A 19836-nucleotide genomic window follows, 5' to 3' on the forward strand; every position below is an offset into this window, starting at 1 on the left:
TGATTTGGCAGCAGGGAAAGACATACGAGCGGCGTTCAATATTTTTTGTTCCTTATGGTTTTCAATATAAATTAGATCAGTCGATTCGGGATCTGGTCATCCATGAATGAATATATCATTTATTGACATATTGGCAGAATTTGGAACAAGTCTTTGCACTGTGAAACACACACTTACGTTTGCAACTGACCTACCTGAATGTACACTGAACATCAATTACGGGTAAAACACAAAGTCTTGAGTCACTTGAAATAAGAAGGTATATTCTTGCTCGTTGTGCCATTGGTATAGAACGAAATGAAATATATGAAGAAATTGTTCGGATATGTGGTGAGTCTGTTATTTCAAAAAGACAGTTTACAGATGGGTTAGCAAGTTTAAGAGTGGTAAAACACGTGTTTCCGACGACAAACATTCTGGAAGACCACCAAGAGCAGTCACCGAAAGTAACGTTTACAAAATCCGTGATAATTGTAAGACAGATGCACGACTTACCGTCAAAGATAAAGCAAAACGTGTAGGAATTTCAACTGGCAGTGTTTTTACTATTTTAACGATTTCCGATCCTCAGCAAGGCGAGATAACTCGTACTCATATTCGGAAATAGTTTATTCGTACCATAAAATCCGGTATTTATAATTTTTGGAAATCTTTTGTGAAAGAAGGAAAGTATATTAACGATGTAACTAGTAAACAATCAACAATGGAGGGAAATCCCTCTAGAGCAAGAAACAAGAAAGGTCGCTTCAAAAAAGGGACCAGCAGTTTTTTCTAGCATTTGTGTAAACACCGGTATTGATGTAGATAACAATGAGACCCAGACCAGCAGTTTTACCACAGACACTTGCGTAAATAACAGTACTGCCGTTGACGTAAACAACTCTGAAACTCAGAGATGGATTCCACATATTCTTACCAAAGCTGAGATGAGGGATCGTTTACAAAAGTGCCAAAAACTTTTTGAAATGTTTTAAAGTATGGACACTAAGATGCTAAGTCAGATTGTCACAGGTGATAAAACATGGGTCCATTATTTCCAGCCAGAAAGAAAAGTGAAAAATCAGATTGGATTGGAAAGAATTTGAAGAGGCCAACAATTGCAAAAAGTACTCAAACTTCTAAGAAAGCTCTGAACGCAATATTTTTCGACTCAAATGGCTTGGTAGTTCAATATGCAGTCCCACAGGGCAAAAGTGTCACTGGAAATATGTATTCCTCACGTATACTTCCGAGACTTTATAATTTTTACAAAAAAAAGACGACCTAATACCGGTTTGAGAGGCATTAAACTTCTGCATGACAATGCTCCTGCACATAAAGCAAAGGTTTCCCGAGACTATTTACAGCGTCACAAAGTTGTCGAATTTCCGCATCCTGCATATTCACCTGATCTTTCTCCTTGTGACTTTTTCTTGTTTCCAAAACTAAACGAAGCTCTCTCTGGAAGACGTTTTCAACGCGGTCAGGGCTGGGATCATTTATTTTTCAGCATTTATGGGGTATACCACAAAAAACTTACAAAAAAGTGTTTTTGACTGGATTAAAAGAGTTCATCTCTGTATTAAATACAAGGGAGATTACTTTGAGGGAATGCAATAAATGATTTTAATTTCTATTTCGTTTTTGTTGCTGTAATATGGTTTGGACAAAACATATTGAACGCCCCTCGTATTAGACCTCTGCAAAAGTCAGTTAAGTCAATAGTGTGTTAAAATCACTACAATCATTCACATTTGATAAAATACTAAATTAAAAAAAATATTGCTTTTCTTTAGACCTTCATGAAAAAGAATTCATTCAACGTTGGAGAGAAGAAGATGTCGTTTACTTTGAGACTCACAACTTCCAAGAAATGCTGGATAAAGTCAGAGAGCAGCACTATATGACTTTTGTGGGTGTCCCAGGTTCGGGAAAATCAGCTACAATTCATCATATAGCCTTTATTCTACAAAGCAAAGGCTATGAGATTGTTCCAATCATAGACATTAAGAAGATTGAAGATTATTGTGATCCTAGCAATGCACAGGTGTTTGTCGTTGATGACGTGGTAGGGGTGATACGTCTTCGAAAACAAAAATTAGAGTCTTTGATAGACTATGCAGAAATAATATCAAATCCCTCCAATAAAAAAACAAAAGTATTGATGTCAAGTAGGGAAGTTGTGTTTAACGAATGCTATTTTTCATTTTTCAAAAATGAGGAAAATGTTATTAAATTGAACACACCAGAAAATGCTCTGAATGATGTTGACAAAAAAAAATATTCTAAAGAAGCATGGCTTAGATATGGATCTATTGTCTCCTTCGCTGCTGAAGAATAAATCGGGAATGTTTCCCCTGATTTGTAAATTATACTCAAAAAAAGATAAATCAAAAATCAATGTTGAAAGATTCTTCACCTGCCCAGTTGAATACATCTTAAGGGAATTTGACAAAATGCAACAACAAAATAGATTATTCTATGCTGCGTTGGTCTTGTGCATGTTGAATAACAATAAATTATCAAAAACATTGCTGAAAAACACAGATAACGAGTTCTTTTGTGAAATGAAATCAAAAGTACTGGAATGTTGTAAAGTTGAGAGTTACACGGATGCGTTCAAATTCATCGATGCTTTGTCAATAATGGAGGACACATACACAAAACTCTGTGCGACTGAGTATACCTTTGTGCATGACTTCATGTTTGATGTGATAGCATATCATTTGGTTGCCAGTTTCCAGATCTCATTTTGCAATATATCGACAGCAGTTTCGTTGCAAAAAGGGTAAAAATTCACAAATGTCAAAAACAGCAGTTAGAAAACGAAACACAACAAGATAGTGTCAAAGTTGCAAACAGTGATGGCAATAAGCAAAAGGAAAAGACGGAAGTTTTAGGCTGTGAAAACAAAAACAATGAGTCATTAGATCTTTGCATTACACTAACAGAGGATCAATATTCAATGCTAGCAGAACGTTTTTACAGAGATATTAAAAATATGGATCTTTATGATGTTTTCATGAATGACGTATTAAAAGAGCCTAAGGTGTGTCATGCTTTTCTTGATTTGTTAATGACCAAGCCTTACACAGAGTTGAAAGTTTTATTTTTGTCAGAACAGAAAGATGTGTCTAAGGTAGTGAGTACAGGAAAAAATGCGTATGGCAGAAAGAGTTATAGACAACAATTTTTGGTAAACGAAAGAACGATATCACTACGTATATCAACTTACAGTGTAAGGATTATCAGTTGGGTGATTTACTGTGGACACAGTCAGATTTTAAAGTACATCCTTACACAACTTGAACTACAGAACGAAATACAGTCTGAACTTTTCTGGAATAATTGCAAACCTGGTTTAAGCTCTGCAAAAAAGCAAAGCAAAATGAAAAAGATATTGCAGCAAATGACGGATAAATTAAATCCCTTGAATTTGATCATTAAATCAAGAAAGCCCAAACAGATCATTGATCCGTATAGTTCTGAAAAATGTCGCCTACTTCTGCTCAGTTGTTACAGTGGTGATTTAGAGACTTTTAGTTTATGTGTGAAATATTTTCATAAAAATGAGATAAATAAGGAGTTAAGATCTTTCGGCCAATTTCGGGTAGCGTATGACACGCCGCTTCTTGCAGCATGTGAGGATGGTCATATGAATATTGTTCAGGAATTGTTAGAAGTGGGTGCTGACGTCAATCTACAAGGAACACGTGAAACACCATTGGAAGCAGCATGCAAACATGGACACGTAAAAGTAGTAAAACAGTTGTTAGAAACAGGGGCTGATGTCAATATTCAAGGCTGGAAAAATACTCCATTGACAGCAGCTTGTAAACATGGACGTATAAATGTAGTAAAGCATTTGATAGAAAAAGGGGCTGATGTTAATCTTCATGATAGACAAGATACTCCATTGACAGCAGCTTGTGAGGATGGACATGACTCTGTAGTCAAAGTATTGTTAGAGGTAGGTGCAGATGTCAATCTAAGAGGCAAATTCGCAACACCACTAATAAAAGCATGTAGGAATAAACATATGTGTATAGTTAACGAGTTACTAAGAGTGAAGGCTGCTGTAAATCAGCAATGTTTATTAGATACACCACTCATAGCAGCATGTGGAACAGGGCGTGTTGATATAGTGAAGAAACTTGTTAAGGCGGGAGCTTATGTCAATCTAAAAGGTTTATATTCTACTCCTATGACAGAAGCATATAATCATGGACATATGGATGTAGTTAAGGAGTTAAAACTTTCTGGAGCAAACCTAAATTTAGAGGGTAATTATGAGACACCACTGATAGCAGCATGCACTGGCGGGAATATAAATGCAGTTAAACAACAGTTAGAGGAGGGAGCTGATGTTAATCCACGAGATATGCCAACGTCACCTCTGATAGAAGCATGTTCACATAAAAATGAAAAAAATTGTGACATTGCTTTTACAGGCAGGAGCTGATGTCAATTATGTAGGAATAGAAACACCACTGACAGAAGCGTGTCTGCTTGGATCTATAGATGTAGTAAAGATTCTGCTTGAGGCGGGGGCTGAAATTAATAAAACAAATCACTTTCTTACATCACCATTGACGCGTGCATGCATGTTTGGACATCTAAGTTTAGTAAAGGATTTGATAAAGGCGGGGGCCGATGTCAATATGGGGGATTTCCTTCATACACCATTGGCAGCAGCATGTATAAAAGGAGATATACTTTTAGTGAAGGAGTTGCTTGAGGCAGGGGCGAATGTCAATCCACATGATGGAGGGGAATCACCACTCTCTGTAGCTTGTGATGGAGGGGATATTCGTTTAGTGATAGAACTGCTAGAGGCGGGGGCGAATGTCAATCCACAGGATGGAGAAAAATCACCACTTGCGGCAGCATGTAAAAAAGGAGATATGCGTGTAGTTTTGAAACTGCTAGAAGCGGGGGCAGATGTCAATCCACGTGATGGAGGAAAGGCACCACTTACGGCGGCATGTGAAGTTGGAGATGTAAGTGTGGTGAAGAAACTGCTAGAGGCTGGGGCAAATGTCAACCCTCAGGGTAGAAATAAATCCCCACTCACGGCAGCATGCGAGACAGGATTTATAAGTGTGGTTAAGGAGCTGCTAGAGGCGGGGGCGAATGTCAATCCACAGGATGGAGTAAAATCACCACTTGCGGCAGCATGTAAGAAAGGAGATATGCGTGTAATTATGAAACTGATAGAAGCGGGGGCGAATGTCAATCCACGTGATGGAGGAAAGACACCACTTACGGCAGCATGCGAAGTTGGAGATATAAGTGTGGTGAAAGAACTGCTAAAAGCGGGGGCAATTGTCAATCCAGAGGGTGGAGATAACACACCCCTCACGGCAGCATGCGAACTTGGAGATGTTAGGGTAGTAACGGAACTACTTAAGGCGGGGGCAAATGTCAATTTACAGGGTACAGATAAACCGCCACTAACAGCAGCATGCGAGGTTGGAATTATAAGTGTGGTGGAGAAACTGCTAGAGGTGGGAGCAGATGTCAATTTGCAATATGAAAAAGAAACACCACTGATAAAAGCATGTAAACATGGATATATCGGTGTTATAAAAGAATTACTTAAGGCAGGTGCTGACGTTAATTTTCAAGGAGAATCAGATACACCCCTAACAGCAGCATGCAAGTGTGGAGCTGTAAGTGTAGTAATGAATCTGCTACAAGCGGGTGCTGATGCAAATTTGCAATGTGAATTTTATACACCGCTGAAAATAGCATGTACTTTAGGACTTTCTGTTATTGTGAAGGAACTCATACATAATGTCAATCTAAAAGATTCTGAATATACGCTACTGGGAGAATACGTTTATATGGTAGATGTAAAAATGACGAAGGTTTTGTTAGAAGCAGGAGCTAATATCGATGGACATAGGGAGAAAGAAAAGGGGAGTCTTTATAAAGCAGATTTCAAAAACGCCATGAAGGTTTTATCTGCTCAGCTTATGTTCAGCAATGATAACGCACATTCAAAGAAGTGTGATAAAGCTTTTTTGTCTTCAGTATATATTCAGCATGATTGGTACAAACTTGATGTTGTAGAACAGATATTTCTCAAGATCGACATGTGTCATTTGTGTAGCTTAGAATTACCTTTTTATGACTGTTCAGTCAACTCTATATATGCTTACGTGCAAACTAGCAAGGATGATATGTTCATGACACAGAGAAGAGTGTGGCATATGAAAATGAAGGATGAATTTTATCAGACGGTTATATATGGAAACTGTAATGTACTGAAATATCTTTTAAGTCTTAGTCTAGATGTTAATCAATGGATATGTTTGCACTACAAAGGGATGCATTACTTGAAACCTCTGCTTTTCGCACTAATTGATGAAAATAGAGTCGTCGACAGAGTAGAGAAGTGGAGTATACTCCTGGAGGCTGGTGTGAATATCAATATCAGGGTGTTGTACAAAGAGTATCAATCTTTGGCGGATGATGAGTCTGAATGGATATTTGACAGAAAAGATAACGGAAGTATGTCTGCTCTAGAGGACGAGAAGACACTTGTGTGAATCTCGAAGTAGCTGCTGTTGGTCCGACATTATGAATATCCCAGTACATAAAAGAATGTTCAGAGAAATAAAGAAATATGTGAGGCGATACTCTGTCTGAAGAACATATTGAAGATACGAGTGTTGTCCAAAAAGATCGTGAATAATGGCATGTTTGTCAACATGAATAATTCAATATATAATAATTGTATACAAAGATATTATTATGAAACTCCAGATCAGCTTAGATTTATTTTCATTGTTTGAACTTAACATTTTAGTACAATTCGCATATATTACATGTAAAGCTCGTCGATAGTATAACCGGACGGGGTTAAAATGCCATGAATTTAAGATGAATTGTTCTTATTAAAATGATTTTTCTTCCTTTATAAAACGGGTCAAAGCTTAATTAATAAATCCAATTATGCATTCAATTAACCATTTTCATTCAAACAAATATTTTTACATTGTTTAGTTTTTTAAGCAATGATACAACAATGAAAACGTATGAGTGTTATATTATATATCAAACATTTTACTTTGTTTATTTTCTAAAAGCAATGAGCCAACAGTGAAAACATATTGTTATATTTTATATGATAAAAGGTCTTTCAAATGGATGTGTATCAAATTACATTTTAAATCTCTGTTGTTTTCATTTTCAATATATATATATGGAACATTTGTTGAGTTGCAAAGCTTGATTTTTCCGCGTTTTATATTAATTTTACTACATTTTTTTGAAATTACAGCATAGTTAAGGCTACAGAAAGGGGCGGAACCTAAGAGCTATGTGCACTATTGCATTTTTCTGCCTTCCGATTTCTCAAAATTTGAAGTCAATCATACATGCTATTTTTGTACATCACTGAATAAAATACAATCCAATCTGACTATATCTAGGATTTATTTTTTTACTTTTTATGGGTCGTCATATAGTAGAATACAGTCTCAGAAGAAGCAATGTTTGGGGAAATTTTCAAAATTCAGTGCAATTGTCGATGATTTTTCATTATGTTAAATATGAGCACATGCTTGATCAGGATTCATAATAGAAAGTCAGATAGCTATCGCACATAAGAACTGACATTAAAAAAATCTATCTTGAGCAATTGCGCTCAATGTTTTTATCAAGAATTAAATGTGTCCTGTTCGCCCGAGGAAATTCAGTCGTAATTGACAATTTTTGTATTATATATATATATATATATATATATATATATATATATATATATATATATATATATATATATATATATATATATATATATATATATATATATACAACTTACAATCCTAAAAACCAAAATATTAAACCTATCGTTCGAAATCTGAACAAAATTCTCAAAACGGATGAAGAAATGTCAAATGTTTTTTTTTTTAATTCAAGTTTATAAACAGCAAATGGCAGCCCAAAAAACCTCAGAAGAATACTCTGTCCTTTCAAATTAACGAAATCTACAAAATTCGTTACAAAGTGTAAAGATCCGCGATGTGGCACATGTTCTGTTTTAAGAGAAAGATCGTCATTTAATTTCAGAGGAAAAGATTTCTTTATTAATTCAGACATGACATGTGAGTCCAAAAATTTAATATATGTTATTACTTGCGGAGGAGCCAACCAATTCTACATCGGTGAAACGGGGACCACATTGAAAGCCAGAATTCGTGTGCATAAACAGCATATTTAAGTTCCTGAGTACCGTAAGATCAAACTCAGCGAACATCGCGGATCTTTACACTTTGTCACGGATTTTGTAGATTTCGTTATTTTGGAAGGACAGAATATTCTTCTTAGGTTGTCTTGACTTTACAAAAAAGTAAAGTCAATATTTACAACCATTAAACACAGTATTTAGGATACATTAAATCTGATAATTACAGATCTTATATTTAAATACCATCTTTAATAATCACAAAAGTTAATTACTTTTTCCATTCAAGTGAATAAAGCCTTATGCCTATAATAAATAAGCTTTTTCTTCCAAATCAAACTGAAGAAGTTTGGAAATCATACTAAATATACAAAGTAACAACGTGTTGACTTTTACTATGTTTATTACAATACAAAATATTTTTTTACAAACATAAGATAAAAAAAACATCATATTTCTTGACAGCATAAGTTGCACATATTCTATCCTGGAAATCACATACACATAAAAAAGTATCCGAGACAGAGTATATTTCACGATAATGCTTTTCGCACATGACATGTTTCGTAATAAAAACAACTGTACATTCTCAAATTTAAAGTTGTGAATCCACATAAAACTGGGCTACTCTTTTCTCGTATATGCTTAATTAATTTATAATAGCTTCTTAAATGTCATAAGCGATTTATTTAAAGAATATATATGTTTCGTGTTATCTACTTTGGATACAGGGTTGTTGACATCATAGTAAACTTAGATTTACAGTACATACACCCCCCCCCCCTTTCTCCAAACATAATTTTTTTACCATAGTAAATCTTCATCGAAAGGTCGGTTGCCAAGCCCCAACCCCCCTAGATTTTGGTACAGTGGTGCAGTATAGTCAAAGAAGTTTAAGTAGTAGTGTATTTAAAGAAATTAGGTACTACGAGGGTTGTCCCGTAAAATCGTGGACAAGTTGTCTAGTGTAAAAAATAAACATCAATGCGTCCTGAAATTTTCACTATTATTTAGTACATATTTTAGTAATATACACAGCAAATTTCAGATAAATATATGCATAAATAAACAAATTATCTGATTTTATGCCATATATTGTATCACCTTACGGCGCATGGATTATAACGTCAAAGTGTCTAAAACAGCGTCTCGTTTTATCTTTGCTGAAAATGAAGTTGGATGATGAGTCCGACTTAAATTTAGGAATTTCATTGATACACATTCTTTAGTCTCCATAAACAGTCGAAGAACCAATTGGCACCCTCATGCGATCTTCTGAAGATATATCAGTAAGTTACGGACAATATTCTCACCATCATTCAACTAATAGAAAATTTCATATCGGCGGTCTACTGTGACAGCGTCTTTTGTTATTACATTAGGAGTTTGTCCGTATGTTTTGTACTCTCCAGGGACTCGATCAAAAAAGACTTCGCTAAGAAAACTTCTATTTCATTTGTATACTTAAGATATGGTGATATTTTTATAATCTTTTTCTTCTATGGTCATTTCAAGTCTCTAAAGGTGTCATTACAACATTGAATGAAAACGGAACTACTCTCCGGTGCGCCGTTACGTCATAAAACGTCGCCATTTTTCGTGTGTTGTGTTTACCACTTTCCCATTTCGAATGCTCAAGAAACTGCCAAAAATTAACCAAATGCCTTAAAATTTTTACAAAGACTTCAAAATTGATTGTGGAATTGAATTAGGATAATTTTAAACCAAATCTTATGTATTTAAAACTTTTATTTTGAATTAAAAATTGTGTATTCTTTAATAAAACCTTGGTTTTTTGTCTGTGTGCCGTAGGACAATACCCCGTGCACATTCAAGCGTAATAAAATCATTATTTTTGCCTATATCCTATCAAAAAAATTATCATGCACTTAGATATGATAAATAAACATTTACTGCAATTTTCAGCTTAGTGCGCCCATTACTTTTCGAGAAAAACGCTTTGTCCACGATTTTACGGGACAACCCTCGTATATGAAGTTCGATCCCCCCCCCCCCCAACCCCTTTCACGCCCCGAAAAAGGATTTTCGGGTTTGGACAATTTTTTTCTGTCAGTTTTTATTTTCAGGTCTGAAATAATATTTTTGTCCGCCCCTCTCTCCCACCCCACTTTCAAAATCGATGCTTCGTCTTTGTAATAATTAGTACTACGGGTTTAAAGGTGGATGGTGTTTGTGACACGGTATTAGAAGGTGGCCAGTGACCAAGTTTATGAAACCAATAAACAGCCCCTTGAGTACGGATGGCTGAAACATGCATGCTTTATAAAGATAATGACCCATTGGGAATAATAAATTTTTAAAAAATCATTGTTAATCAACCTATCCCCACCCCAACCTCGAAAAATAGGGGTTTTCATGGTAATTGGAAGTTATTTTTGAATGAACATAAGCATAAAGTTACTGTTTTCTATAGTATATTAAATCGGAAAAATATAACGGGAACGGGGGGGAGGGGGGGGGAGGACAAATGTGTTGTTATTAACATTCATTGTCAAACTTGCGATGCATGGATACAATAAATATATATTCGATATTTATTGAAAAGGAAACTTGTCGGGTCTCGCCCGACTTTGTCAAAGACTCAAATGTACTAGTAAAACCATAATGCTCATTTCATGGGGGGGGGGGGGGGGGGGGGCACAGCCATACAGTTTTCAACTACCAAAAATTTCCTGACAACCAAAAAACAAAGCAAAAAAAGTAATCAGATGTTTTATTGAGGGGGCACAAAATTGAGGGGGCACAAGCATATAGAAGTTATGATTTCTATAGTATTTTATATATCGGCAAAATTATAAAATTATGGGGGGGGGGGGCACAATGTAAAGAATTGTACCCTCATTGTATTTTTTATATAAGTAATAATTTTCTCCCTCATCAATGTTCTTATTAGAAAAAAATGCCGATTTAAGAATTGCACAATTCAACGATAAGACCATATAATATTCTATATACGTATCTATTGTTTGAAGAATTTATATATATTTTCTAAAATGTAACCGAAAATTCCTTTTTATTTCGTTTTATTACATATATCTTTTTTCTTGCATTATCATTTAAGCAAATGACTCATTTGATATGAATATATTCAATGATTTCTTGATAGTAAAACATGATACAGGGGAGTAATCAAAGTTGAACCTGCCTTTTGATTGGTTAATTTGGATCTTGAATCTCGTAACTCGAATTTCGAATCTTGAATTTCGAATCTCGTATTTCGAATCTCGAATCTCGAATGAGCCTTCTGGGCTTTCTTAGTATAGGGATTTGTTAATATATGTATTTCAGTTAAACAGACGGTAACCGTCGAATAAAGATACAACGAAAGACAAGACATGTATAGAAGTGTTAACAAAATTGAATAATAAGTTGTATTAAGAAGAAAAAGATATTAAATTATGTAATTATTTGGATTTGATTTCTTATTTACTATTTCAATGACATAAACAGATATTTAAAGGCTTACGATCAGAAATAATAAAATGTAATTACAACCAAGGAGGTGTATTTGTGTTTCTTGATTCCTCTCCTCCCAAGAACTGATTATGAAAAGCATGCTCTCGAGGATTTCATGTACATTCTATGAATTGATAATTGAAATGAGGCATGTAACACAAGGTCTGTTTGTCTTGAAACATAATATTTGCATTTAGAATGCATAATCTCACCCTTCAACTCTCAAGCATATGTTCCATAAGTACGGCTTCAATGATTTAAAAAAATAACCATTCAAGACGAAAAATAGCCTTCTGGTCGCTCTTACCAGATGTGCAATCTGCCAATGTTGAAATATACACTCAGAAAGCAAATGGTTTTCTCAGTAAATCTGGATATTACGTGGCTTTTGTGATGTAATATAATATATCTCTTTTTTTTTAATTTGAACATTATATTTGTAACAATCGTCGGTATATCTAAAACACTACTTACGTAAGCAGTGAACACATGTTCAATATCTAAAACACTACTTCTTAAGCAGTGAACACATGTTCAAAACAAAGTATTTGAAGAATGTATCATTTTCATCAAATCTAACTACCTTTTGGAGAAAAGTTTTAAATAAACAAAGAGCTACGTTCACTTTATGCATAAAAAAGGCCCTGTTTAAACATCAATTAATTGACAATTATCGTCTTTCCCACTTTAGAATTATATCAAAATTAATTTATAAACCCTATTAAGTAGTATGATTTTAAGACACTGATAGGCTAACTGTAATATGCAATAAAAAAGAAATTTGATGGATAATTTTTTCACAGTGGAAGCAGAAGTGTGAGACTTTGTGCAATGAATAGGCAACATTTTAACCTAATTTGACAATGCATCTTGGTAATTGTAATTCTGTTTTTTGCTTACAATGCTTGATAAATTTAAATTTGATGTCAAATATTAATCCATGCAGACAGATGTTTAAATTCATATAACACAAATGATAATTAATTGATGTAGCAATGAAAAATTTACAGTCCTTTTCATATCATATTCTTATATTTTATCCTGCTTTTTCAGCTCTTCGGTGGTTGATGAAGGCTATATTAAAATTGTCAAATTTCTCTAAAACTAGCACGATGACCTGCCTTGAATTTTTGATATGATTTAGAACAAGGACTGAACACAAACATATAAAAAATTCAGAAAAATTCAATGGGTAATTTTTTTGGTTGACAAGCTATTAATCTCTACCTTGATATATACCTAACTGTAACATGTCCATAAAAACACGACAAAATTAATCAAATACATTCTCTCAATAGTTATTGATTAATCGCACTAAACAAAGGATATAAATTTGTATTTATAGCCTATTTAAAGCCTGTAAATGATATTTTGTTTTATAATATAAAACATTTTTCATTTACAATATTCCTCAGTCTTCTTCTCAGAGCACATGAAAGACGTTATATTTACCGAAATACCGTCCTGTTGATAAGTTCATCAAGATCAGTAATTCTTTTATAACCAGCTATATGGGATATAATACCCAGGTAGCACAAAACATTTTCAAAACATTTTATTGGAGTTGTAAAAAGGTTTTTTCGAAACATTTCAGACTAAACATTTTAAAAACATTTCTAAAACGTTTCCTCTTCTCTTTATAACATTTTAAAAACATTTTTAAAATGTTTTCAAGAAGCTTATGATTAAATCCTTTTGGAACATTTATCTAAAATATTTTTGAAACGTTTTAAAAATGTTTCAAAGGGTATGTTTAGCTTTCAAATATCAAAGATTTTTATTAACGTTTTAAAAACGTTCTAAAAACATAGTATGAAACATTCCTTTTCCATAAATCAGTAACATTGCATGAATACGTTTCTGAAACATTTGGAAGGAACGTTGTCAAAATGTTTTTGAAACATTCTTAATTCATTTAAGGAACATTTTTCTTACAATTATTTTAAGGGTATGTATTGCTTCCAAATATTAAAGATCTTATAAAAAGTTTTAAAAACGTTCTTAAAACATGAAATGAAACATTCTTTTTCTGTAAAACGGAAACATTGCCTTTACGTTTCTGAAAAAAAATGTACGGAACATTTTTAAAATATTTTTAAAACATTCTTAATGTCGCTGTTAGTTATAAACATTAAATTCCGGATATTTTTTAAAATGTTTATTAATTATAGCTTTTGTAACATTTTTTGGAAACATTTTCAAAATGTTTCTGAAACATTTATGTAATTGCAGCACAATTTAATTCATTTATTAACTTTAAGAGTATTTTGTGAGAATAATTTTAGAACATTCAATTTAATGTGTTTTCCTTTTTAAAAGACTTCATTTTTCATTGAGCCTGCTACATCTTTTAATGTTATTTTCAAAATGTTCATAAAACATTCAAATAATGTATGATTGCGATTTTCCTAAAATTTAGTTAATGAAGAAAAAAAAAGAATATATAGAAAGAATAGTGTTGAAATGAGGAATTGTAGTATTTTTTTAATTGAAAGATTTTTTCCGGTACTTTATAATGATTTCTAGTTTTGGATTATTGATTAAACAGACATAATATATATATATAAAGTTCTTTAATTTAAAAAATTAAAAGATCAATAAATGAAAGGATAGGCAAACACAAAATTTGAAATATAAATAAATGTAAAAAATCATAAGCATTTGATAAAACTCTTAATGTTTCTTTTAAAAAATGTTCTTCATCAAATCTGTGATCCACTCCCAGGATTTTACTCTGAGGCAATTAGATAGGGATTGGCACACTGGTCAGTTTCAGTGTCATGATAACCTATTATGCAATTTTCCTGCTGGGCAGCGCATTATAGAGTATAGTGGATTGCAGCTTATCTAGGCCAAATTTTGAATTCTGGTAAACAAGATGTGCGCGCTTACTCCGTGCCGATTTGAATGAGAAGACTTTGCACCATAAAACCACAATAATAACCTCGGGATTTATTAACTTTGAATGGTAAGAATTATTCCTTTATCATAGGCTTTAAAAGATCATTTAAAAATGACTTTTATACTACCAGTGCATGATCAATAACTTTGTACAAATGTATGTAGCATTAAGAAATGACAAAGCGTTATGGTTATACACATGTATTTGATTTGAATATTTCATTCTTAAGTCAACACAATTATATCCTTGATTCAAGTATTCATTGTCTTTGTAAAATGTTTTAAAATCATCAAACAATATGTTGATTTAAAAATGAAATTTCTTAACAGCATGGTGTTGATTGCATCATCCGTATTTTCAAATTCCCACATTCAAAAGACCCGCCTTTTGTGCAGGCAAAGGTGTACGTAAATACTATTACTCTTCAATAATATTGTCATAGTAATTAACTTTCTGCTTTTTTCAATGCAAATGAGGAAAGAACTTAAATTTGATATAATTATTTAAAATATTTTTGTATATTTTCATTGATCATCTTAAGATACATTTATAAATGTAAAACGCTGATACAAACACAATTTTCCTTATCTTTACAGGTTGTGCTATTCTTTCCGAGGGGCGGATTCCTTATCAGCCTTTTCAGTGTATGGGATTCTAACTAAGTCTTATAGATCCGCCGCTCTGTTCGACCTATACTGTGAACATAGAATTTCTGTGATTCTGTTCTTTTTAAATTCAGTGAATGGATTAGCTGACGCCGTTTTCACCCTTTAAAAACCCGGTGACTTGAAAGAAAATAAATTAAAACTTGTACCGAGAATGGAATTTAAATGTGAATAATATATTGAATATGGGTTTGTATTAAAGTTTCAAAAATTAAATATAATTTTTGTTTAGTTCTTTTAAAATATGAATATATCATTATTTAATGAGAAAGGTAAAATTTCAGTAAAAATACGTTTGTAACCTCTACGTGAATGTTTTGAAAGCGTTTTAAAAACCAAACAAATTAAACGTGAAAAAAACATTTTTGAAAATGTTTTTGTTACATTTTATAACAATGTTATGATAACATTTGTTGAAATATTTTGTAAAATGTTTTAAAAACATTTTAAAAACCATACAAAATCACGTTATTACAACATTGTTCAAAAATGTTTTCGTAACATTTTAAGAAAATGTTCCAGAAACATTTGCTGAAATATTTCACTAAAATGTTTTAAAAACGTTAAAAAACCATACAAATTCACGTGATTAAAACATTATTGAAAATGTTTTTGCAACATTTCAAGAAAATGTTCTGACAACATTTTGCTAAAATATTTCACTTAAATGTTTTAAAAACGTTTATAAAAAACCATACACAATCACGTGATTAAAACATTTTTAAAAATGTTTTCGCAACATTTTGAAAATGTTTTAAAAACATTTTAAAAATGTTTTTATGTTAGCTGGGTAGACAACTTTTTTAATGTATTTTTAAGTTTATTGTTGTTTATTCTTCTAATATAGTTTAAAGTCTCAAATAATTTTATTTTTTGGTATAATGAGGAATACATAAAATTAATGTTTTTGTGTCATGTCTGAATGAAACTCCTCGTCATATGTTAGGTTTGATCAAAAAACTACTCAAAGGTCTCTGTTAAAGTGAAATTTTGTGTGAAATTGTTTGTATAATTAATGCTTGATTTATATTATCTTAATCTTGTTGATTTGTAGTAATTGTTCTAAGCTACAGACTGCAGTGATCTGTTTATATGATAAGGTCTTGACCGCTCATTAAGATTTGACTGGGAAATTTAGCTTTTGTATCAGCATTGCTGACTTTTATCACCCGAGGCTCAGGGGGATTGAATGTCCGAAGTGCTGGCCATGAGAAAATGCAGAATTCATAGTGTTCACAATTAACGGGTTAATTTAGCAGTGATTGGCAGTCTGTAGGTTGGGCAGTTCTTAATATTTAGCGTAGAATTTTCGTGTGTTCAATTAGTTACTCATTCGGGTCCTGTGTGTAAAGTGTTACATGGGAATACAAAATAGACTTTGTTGGAAACTTTGGGCGTTTTTATTTAAAAACAGAAAGTTTCGGTGTAACATTTTAAGTGTTGGCAGCGGTGGGATCCTAATTAAATGGGAAATATTGTTTGAAATTTTATACATATATTTGGATTTAACAAGCGGATTTAAAATGCATAGGAAACAGGACTTGGAATTGGAATTACAACTTTCTAAACAAAAACAGGAACATGAATTACGTTTAAAAACACTTGAATTGGAACATGAAAAAGAAATTTTGGAATTACGTGTTCAGCTAGAGAAGGCCAATTCAACACCAGGAGCACATTCGACAGGAATTCCAAAAATTAAACTTCAACCATTTTATCAGGAAAAGGATGACATTTTGTGCTATCTCTCTGAATCTGATGCCGTAGCTGAGCATGTAGGTTGGACTGAGAACTCAAAGGCTTTACAGCTTAGGTCACTTTTAACCGGAGAAGCTCGAGAAGTGTCGCAGCAAGTGACTTCGGGATACAGAGATCTGTATAAGGCTCTTTTGAATCGATTCGGCAAGCGCCCAGCAGACTACTTTCAGTTCCTGGAGGAAATTAAGCGTAGACCAGGAGAAACTTACAGAGGATTGATGTCGAGGATAGATCTGTACTTGAGTCGTTTCATTGATGAGAAAGATCCCGTACAAAAGTTCCGAGAAGAGTATTTCTTAAAGGCGTTATCTCCTCAACAAGCCCAGTGGATTAGACGGAATAAGGGAAGTAGTGAGTTAGTTGAAGCTGCTGAGGATTACATTCTACAAACAAAATCGGCCGAGGACAGAAAACTTCAAAATCCTAAAGTGTTAGGTGAGAAGAAGAGCCAGGAACAGGGGAACTCCGGAAAACAGAAAAGTTTGGAAAAAGTGAAATGTTTTAGCTGTGGGAACTTTGGACATTATGCAAACAAATGCCCAAAGAAAAGTAATCTAGCGTCGTGTTTCGTGAAAGGAGCATTATGGGGTTTACATTATGTTCCGGGGAAAGTGGATGATGTGGAAGTGTCAATGGTCAAAGACACTGGAGCATCTATGACGCTATTGCGGGAGGATCTTGTTGATCCAAAATGTGTTCTAAATAGACAAACAACTTCCTTGGTTACAGCTATTGGACAGCCATTCGAGGCTAAGTTAGCATTGGTTAACCTTAAACACCAATGTTTAAGGGACATGTTCAGGTAGGTTTAGTACCTGATCTGGTTGAAGATGGTTTATTGGGAATAGATGTTCTGGAGAGGAACAAAGTTGCAGCTGCGGTTACGAGAGCCAAAGCAAAAGAACAAGAACAAAATGAAGTAAGTGCCAAAAATCGCATGAATAAATGTGATGTACCAAGGGACTTAAATGTCGTGGTAACTAACGATGAGGCTGGTGAAGTGAACCTTGATTTACCGGAAATTTCTTTGGAAAAGTTGAGCGTGGTTGATGGAAATAGATTACTGGCAGCAACAGAAAATGAAATTGGAATTAAACAGCAATTTCCTAACGACACCACAGAAACCATTTCAGATCTTGTCTTTGGACATGGTCTGACACAAGTGCAGAGACAGAGTTTAAGGGATGCTTGTCAGAAATTTTCAAGAATTTTCACATCAAAGCCGGGAAAGTGTGATGTTATCTCACATACAATTAGAACAACGTCTGAGAACCCAATTTCTCAGAGACCTTACAGGATACCGGAAGCTAAGAAACAAGAAGTGAAGGAGTCTTTGAATGAAATGTTAGAACAAGGACTTATTACACCATCCAAAAGTCCGTGGGCCTCACCAATTGTCCTTGTCAACAAGTCTGATGGGACAATAAGAATATGTGTTGATTATAGAAAATTGAATGAAATAACCCTCATGGACCCTTATCCCATTCCACGCATGAGTGAAATATTTGAGAAAATTGGAAGAGCGAAATATTTGAGTAGATTTGATCTTACAAAAGGCTACTGGCAAGCTCCGCTGGCAAAGGAAACACGCGAGAAATCCGCCTTCATCACCCCATTTGGCCTTTTCGAGTTTACAGTGATGCCGTTTGGTATGAAGACGTCTCCAGCATTATTCATAAGACTTATGGATCGTATTTTAGATGGAACTCAAAATACTGTTGCTTACTTTGATGACATAATTGTCTACAGTCAGACGTGGGAAGACCATATCAAACATGTAACAGAGCTACTTCAGCGTATTCATGAAGCCAATCTTACCATCAGACCATCAAAATGTAAGTTGGGAGGAGCAGAAATCATCTGTTTAGGACACATAGTTAGTGGCGGGACAATTAGACCAGACCCTCGGAAATTGAAGGCCATGGAGGATTTTCCGCTTCCCTTGACAAAGAAGGAATTAAGATCATTTTTTGGGCTAACTGGATACTATCGCGAGTATATAGGAAATTATGCGGACATAACTGTACCGCTGACTGATCTACTGAGAAAAAATCAACCCGCAGAATTCAAATGGACGGAGAGGGAAGTGCAGTCATTCAAGAAACTGAAGGAGGCCCTGATGACAGCTCCTGTTTTGGTCAATCCGAACTTCAATTTACCGTTTGTACTAGATACAGATGCGAGTAATAACGCAATTGGGGCTGTCCTGAGCCAACAGTTGCCAGATGGTGATCACCCAGTTGCTTACCTTAGCAAGAAGTTACTTCCAAGAGAAAAGAACTATTCTACGATAGAGAAGGAATTATTAGCTATCGTTTGGGCCATTGGATCGTTTTCGTATTACCTAGAGGGGAGGAAGTTTTACGTAGAAACAGATCATAATCCACTAACATGGTTGCATCGCTTGAAGAAAAAAAGAGACTTTTACGTTGGGCCCTCGCACTACAGTTGTACACCTTTGAAGTTAGATATAAGAGAGGAAGCAAAAACACAAATGCAGACGGATTATCAAGAATCTGAAAAGTGAAATGTGTTTGTGAATTATGGGCAATTTTTGTGAAAATTTTATATTCATAAAATTCAAGTGCATTCAGTTTGGATTTACAGTGAGATTCATTTTGGATTTATATTATTATTTTGATGATTAATTGCTATTAACTGTTTAATACTTATTTGGACTGGCTAGAGTGAATTTAGTGACTGGTTAATTTTAATGTTGCTATATACAGAATTATGAACTTGAAAAAATTCAACTATTCACAGTTATTTTTTTATCTTTGGAAGGGAGGTGTTAAAGTAAAATTTTGTGTGAAATTGTTTGTATAATTAATGCTTGATTTATATTATCTTAATTTTGTTGATTT

General features: G+C 33.8%; 1 protein-coding gene across 1 annotated transcript; it reads left to right on the top strand.

Moving 5' to 3' along the window:
- Nucleotides 1-1021: 1021 nt before the first annotated feature.
- LOC134233227 (ankyrin repeat domain-containing protein 17-like) lies at nt 1022-6533 on the top strand. The gene is made up of 4 exons (XM_062715210.1): nt 1022-1220; nt 1776-2047; nt 2717-4345; nt 4431-6533. Exons 1-4 carry the CDS (start codon nt 1022-1024, stop codon nt 6531-6533), a joined length of 4203 nt encoding a protein of 1400 aa, XP_062571194.1.
- Nucleotides 6534-19836: the final 13303 nt, after the last annotated feature.

This window comes from Saccostrea cucullata, unplaced genomic scaffold (genome assembly GCF_032062105.1).
Source record: "Saccostrea cucullata isolate Sc308-1 unplaced genomic scaffold, CSIRO_AGI_Scuc_v1 ctg4261, whole genome shotgun sequence".
Classification (NCBI taxonomy): Eukaryota; Metazoa; Mollusca; class Bivalvia; order Ostreida; family Ostreidae; genus Saccostrea; species Saccostrea cuccullata.

Excerpts from the sequence above, each read along its gene's own strand:
- LOC134233227 (XM_062715210.1), top strand. The coding sequence starts at position 1,022 with ATGGGTCCATTATTTCCAGCCAGAAAGAAAAGTGAAAAATCAGATTGG. Across the intron at positions 2,048-2,716 it reads TGTTTGTCGTTGATGACGTG|TTTCCAGATCTCATTTTGCA; the intron begins GTAGGGGTGATA and ends TTTGGTTGCCAG. Across the intron at positions 4,346-4,430 it reads AGTTAGAGGAGGGAGCTGAT|GCAGGAGCTGATGTCAATTA; the intron begins GTTAATCCACGA and ends TTGCTTTTACAG.